Here is a 6,000-nt window from a genome sequence, read left to right as displayed (position 1 = left end):
GAGAATGTCATCATGCCTAATGCATGTGAAAAATAACGAGGGCAATCCAGATGCTTAAGAACTTAAAGGATAAAGGCTTGCAGCTGGTTATAGTTTAAAAGATATAAAAAACCTAGCTATTGCATTTCCAGTGACTACATGTCCTTCCTCAGTCCATATTCCTCCACTAATTATTCCAGCAGGAATATCCTTTTWTTTGCTGCCTTATGATGGCACCAGTCCAGCTGGGACACGAACAATGAGTGGGGCTCATGAGGGCTGCAGAATAATGGCAATAACTATATTTGACAGTAACACTTTTCCTGAGCTGAGCTCTGTTGTTGAAGTCAACGTGAGGACACAGTCGCGTACCCGAAGCTGAGGAAACATGCGTTTCCCTGCTGCACGGTACCACCCCCGAGCCCAAGGCCGCCGSCGGCGGCAGGAGGGCTGATCCGGCCCGGAGATGCCGGGGCCCCCCGCACGCCTCCTTCTGCCCCAAGCTAGATCCTCGTTTCCTGCTCTTCTACGAGCTACGGCCCCCGGGCGGGGCCGCCGTTCTACTCCTGCAAATACGTCAGTGCGGCCGCGCCGCTACGCACGGAGCAGCGCGGCTCGCCGGGCCGTGGGGGGCGCTTTATTTCAGGCGCTGCGGGGCGGTTCGGGCGGCGCCGCTACACGCAGCGTTACGGGCGGGCGCCTGGCTTCTCCCCCCGCGGCGGCGGCGCGTCAGCTGAGGGGCGCCGGGCCGGGCCGCGCGGCAAGATGGCGGCCGAGATCCACTCGCGGCCGCAGAGCAGCCGGCCCGTGCTCCTCAGCAAGGTCGAGGGGCACCAGGACGTCGTGAGCGCCGCTCTCCTCATCCCCAAGGAGGACGGCGTCATCACCGCCAGCGAGGACAGGTGCGCGGGGGGGGGCGGGCCGCGGCGCCGGGCGGCCCGCAGAGAGGAGCCAGGCCGCGCGGGGTCCCTGCGCGCCGCAGCGGGGCTCTGCGGAGCCGCGGCCCTGCCGGGGAGGGCGCCGGGCGGCCTCCCGCTGCCGGGGCGAGCGGGCCGGGCGGCGGGGCCGGCCGCGGGGAGGGCGCCGCGAAGCGGGGCTGCGAGCTTCTGGTGCTGGCGGGGCGGAAAGCTGTCGCGCTTCCTGCGAGCTTCCCACCGCCGCGGGGCGGGCGGGCGAGCTCGGTCCCGCCGCGGCACAAGGGCTAACGGGCGTCAGGCAGGTTTCTGAGCGGGGGAGTGTGTCTCCCTCTGCCCTCCCTGCCGGGCAGGCCCCTGCTGCCGGCCCTGGAGCTCCCTGCGCTGCTGCCCGTTCTGCCGGCTCAGACCTGCAGGTCTGCGACCGGCTTCCTGCTGACCGAAATAGCTCGGGGAGTGAGCTGGCACATCCGAGGGAGAGGTGGTGGTGATGGGCTGCTGAGGACAGTAGCTGCTGGCTGGAAGGGAGGGCGCCTTCAGAGCCTACTCTGAACCCTGAGCTAGTCTTTACCCTGAGCACTGGATCGCATAGCTTTCTTGACAGATGCTTCGCGTGCTGGTAATGTCATTAAGTAGTTATTCAGAGGAAACGAAACTGGAAATGAGGAAGCAGGTATCACCGAGGAGTGCTGGCTAGGAGAGAGATGAGTGGTCTGCAGTGTAGTGGTGAGATCTGGAATTTCCAGCAAGCTATGTGAAAAGTGAGTTTTAAGCATGAGAAGTGATGGTAGATCCCTCTTGAGAGCTCCTGTTCAGAAACCACAGTAGTGTGTGAAAATACATTTGTTGAGAGGTAATTTGGTGGAGAAAGTTTTGCTGTTATAATACAAAACTCCTTTCAGCTGAACTTGCACTTATTTTTGCAAGAATCCTCATTTAAAAGACCTGACTTGATGAGAAACAAAGTATAATGAGTTTTGGAATTCAGCAGACCCATGGTGTTGTCTGAACTGGTGAACAAGGTTTTATGGCATTTAATATTGGATCAAAAAGAGCAAACACCAGCTAGTAACAGCACATGCTAAACTCTGTAAGCTTACTGTTAGCGCAGGCTCTTGAGATTTTTTTCTTTTTTTAATGTAAAGGGTGCAAACTTGTCCATGTCCAGCTTTGAATGAAGTTTACCACATATTGTTGGTCTTTCAGTAGCTGGTATTTAAAAAAAAAAACAAACAAACTGTATAGCACATGTCCTTATGCTCCTGTATGGATCAGGTAAGCACACAGTTGTATTTGTTACACTTCTTAGTGACCTAGCAACATAAATTTTATATTTAAAAAAAAAAAAAGTGAAGCCACAGCCTCACTTTTTGAAGCTGATTATCAGCACTGCTGAGAAATCAAAGTGTTAGTCTAAGTCCACTTCCTGTGGAGTGATAAGAATGCATTTTTCCTTGGCATGCAAAGGATTACTTTTTTTCAAGTGCTAGCTGAATTTACTATGAAATAGGCAGTAGAAGTAGTTGGATTTGGCAGGGAAGAGATTTAATAAGTAGTTTCTGCTTGTAGTTTGTGTGTGAAAATACAGACTAAATGCAGTTATCTTGAGTGGCTAGTTGAATGCCCTCCCCCTCCCTTTTTTTCCCCCCCTGCAGACTAACATGCTAATTCTTATGTGAGCTATCAATTATTGGGAGTGGGAATAAAAGCTGATCACTTTGTCTTTACCTTATTCAAGCTTTTAGAATAATGTAAGGGAGTTACATTGTTTAAACGTGTCTGAACTTGACAGTTTTTTTGAAGCACTTGGATTTGGGCTCCTAAACTCAGGTTTCTATTCCTCAAAAATATTTTTTTCAGCCATGAGGTTGGGTGGCTGTTATAATGGCCCTTCAAAGGTGTGCTCTTAAGTGGTGACTCTTGCACTTGAAAACATAAGCATTGGTACTATACCATCAGCTTCTTAGTCTTATCCTGCAGAACAGTTATCTCTGTATTCTTTCCCAAAACTTCCAACCTGCTGAGGTCTTGAATGCCAAATGTCTTCAGCTTAATGCCAGCAGGGGCTGAGAGTAAAAGGCAAACATGCTTGTCAAATTATGCAATGGGATATCAAGCTATTAAATGTCCTTAAACTACATGGCATCATACTGTGCAGTATGTGCACTGAAAGATGGATATTAAGGGAAGCATTACAGTCTGAATTTTGTGACTCCATAGAGCTTAGGCGGCAGCACCTGACTCTTTAGAGCTTGATTCTGCAGCTTAGTAGGGTTTCTTARTGTTTAGAATGCAATTTCCTGCCTTGTAAATAGATGAACGGTTTCCTCCAGCTGTAGCTGTCCCTATGTAAAATCAGCAGGATTTAAATCTTGATCCTTTTGAAGCAGCAGCACACACTGCTCCTTGTTGAGCCATGGGAGTAGTTACACCTAGCTGGCAGCAGGCCATGACACTGGATGTGTTAGCTGTGGTGTTTGGCTTTGACAGAAAGGTGTTCCCAGTCGGTCTCTTCCCTTGCTGTGGAAGTGACTTTTGTAGTGCATGGATAATGAGTTTTGGATGAGGCTGAGCCACTTCCCCTTCTTCCCCTTCTTCTCCTTATGTGTGGTTGTTCTGGTATCTTAGTATGGTGCAGGATGAAGCTGGTTTTTTGGTGATAGTGTGGGCTGAATCGTAGCATGTTTGTGTTCAGTTTGTTTTGACATGCTTCCCAAGGGGGAGAAGAGGAAATGGGAATTCTTACGAGTTGGTATCTCAGTTAAATCTGAACAGAATTTCATGGTAGAAACAAATGTCTTTTTTTCCCCGAGGACTTGCAAAGGCCTGTAGCAGACAATGCCAATGTTGAAACTTAAAAAGGTCTGTTAGCCCAGAGCTAAAGGGTAGCAGCCTGCATGCTTAGATTGCTTTGACAAGAGCTGAGGATACAATTGCATCTTTTTCTGGGCAAATGTTGGTGTCAGATACAGAATTGCATAAAGAGAGCAGAGTGAATTCTCCACCTTTGGTGTGTGTAAGTTTGAAAGAAAAATTTCTGACTGAACCTTGAGGCTGAACTCTTGTTGCCTGTCTCAGTATGGGAGGTACACAGATCTTTAAATGTTCAGAAACTGTTGTATTGTATCACTTCTAATTTGGGGTACCTCCTACAGTACATCAAAGCCTACTCACTCATGTTCACYCACAGTTTAACATGTAATCAAACTTCTTAGTCTCTCGTTTGCCCCTAAAAACGGGGCATAGGTGTTAATACTGCATAACTGATTATGCTGCTAGCAGCAGGCAAAGTGCAGAGCTTGGGAAGTGAAAGAGCTGCTGCGTACAATGCCTTTGAGTAGTACACCAACAGAGCAGGGCTTAAGTATTTTTGATTAAAACTTAATACAAGTAATGCTAGCAAATATTTCATAATAACAAGTCAGAGGAATGTGTTTACAAGTTAAGCAGTGGGAAAAACGTTACCAGTGCACAAACATCCTCCAGGAATGTTGTGCATTACCCTCTTGTTGAAGTCATTGCAGTTCTTTGTACTATAAATAACTTTTCCTAAAATGAGAAGTGATTGATCTATTCTTTTGGTGGTACAAAATATACCATAATAGATCTCCAAATACCAATAGAATCTTAGCTTTTTGAAGATATGAAGTCAAAAAGGAAGCAAGAATGCCTGCAAAAGTAAGTAGTTCATCTTCCCAATCTAATTTTTCAGCACACAACTCTCTTGCTATCTATAAAGCTTTCTCAGAACTTATCTAGCTAGGATGGTTTCCTAGCCTGTGGCCTTACAGGCATCTTGTATGATCCTGGCTCCAGGAAAATGTTTGGAATTGCTTGCAGTATGTTCCTCTTAATCTAGACAGCTAGCTAGCTCAGGTATCAGCTGTGAGTTAGATCTGGCTGTTTGAGAATGACTGGTATTTTCTCAAATCTGAGATAGTCCATTGTGGGCTGCACAGATCTATGCTACAGTCAGATCTCTGGACTTAGCATTAATACCCTTGTTCTCTGCAGACAAGCAGCTAAGGTAAGGTGAGCGTTTTCCAGCAGTAGTTGGGGATGCTGTGGGATAATAAGCTGGTGTAAAAGATCCYGAATGTGAGATAATGGAATAACATTTACCATGGGCTAAGGTGATCTCTGGAGTCCCTAGCACACTTGAATAATAATGCTCTGTGAGTTCTGGGAGCTTCTATCACATTAGAACTGCTTAAGCTGCAGTATTAGTTTTTTCAGTTACAGAGCTTAAATATTAGTCAAAATGAATGCTGTAGCGAACGGAAATTCAACAAAAAGCATTGATTGCAAGCTGTGTCCTTGAGTTTGCCTTGTACTGTGGTTAAACCAGATTCCTAATGCTGTTTTGGGAACATAGTCAATGTCAGCCTAAATACTTCTGATTTATTTTGACTGCTGGGAAAATGTAGTCTTCTGTTCCTGTTAGGAAAACAATTGTTAATCACTGATTCCAGATAGGAGAGCAATTGTTAGTTGTTTGAAAGTGTTAGGAAGATGCACTTCTCAAAACAGGAGCTGGTGTATGTCTGTGTAGTACTTGCGTATCTGCTTGTACCATAATAACAAGTTTGGGTTTGCGTACTATTTTTATCACTTCTTTCTCTGACCTGTGCATTTGGCTTTTAGAGGCAAATGTGACAAGCTGCAAATACTGGTGGAATGCTGAAAGGCTGCCTGCCCCTATTCCCCCAGATATTTTTTCTCCAGCAGACTGTTTTGTGCTTACTTGCTCTGTAAACGAAATACCAACTGAGAAACAATGAAAATCCTTAGGAATTCATAAAGCCACAGTCCATATTGTTTAAGGTTGTCTAATATTACTTAAAAGGTTTAAATTACTCTTCTATGAATGTACGTGCTTTCTAGGCAAAATCAACTTCTGTTTCTATAATCAATGTTGGGGAAGCTTTGAGTTTGTTCCTTGTTTTTTCTTTTATCTTATTTTACTCCCTCCTGCCACCTTCATCTGAATCTTCTTTAAATTAAAAATTTTGTCTATCTGAGTGGTCATTAATGGGTTTTGGCATTTTAGATCCTTATTGACACTGTCAGACAAACCTGTGTCTTTCTAGGTCCTTGATAGGAATGC

At 46.1% G+C, this 6,000-nt stretch overlaps 1 protein-coding gene across 3 annotated transcripts in view; it reads left to right on the top strand.

Moving 5' to 3' along the window:
• Positions 1-632: 632 nt before the first annotated feature.
• Positions 633-6,000, top strand: part of WDFY1 (WD repeat and FYVE domain containing 1) — a 28,610-nt gene continuing 23,242 nt past the window's right edge. The window contains exon 1 of one of the 3 annotated variants that reach the window (XM_026073046.1): positions 633-881. In XM_026073046.1, the coding sequence (XP_025928831.1) occupies positions 745-881 (137 nt within the window). In that variant the 5' untranslated portion in view covers positions 633-744. The remainder of the gene's footprint in view (positions 882-6,000) is intronic. The other 2 variants (XM_026073045.1, XM_026073047.1) reach the window with 2 other exon arrangements.

This window comes from Apteryx rowi, unplaced genomic scaffold (assembly GCF_003343035.1).
Source record: "Apteryx rowi isolate R43461 unplaced genomic scaffold, aptRow1 scaffold_36, whole genome shotgun sequence".
Lineage (NCBI taxonomy): Eukaryota > Metazoa > Chordata > Aves > Apterygiformes > Apterygidae > Apteryx > Apteryx rowi.
The sequence above is the reverse complement of the archived record's forward strand: the minus strand, read 5'-3'. Positions and strand labels throughout refer to the sequence as shown.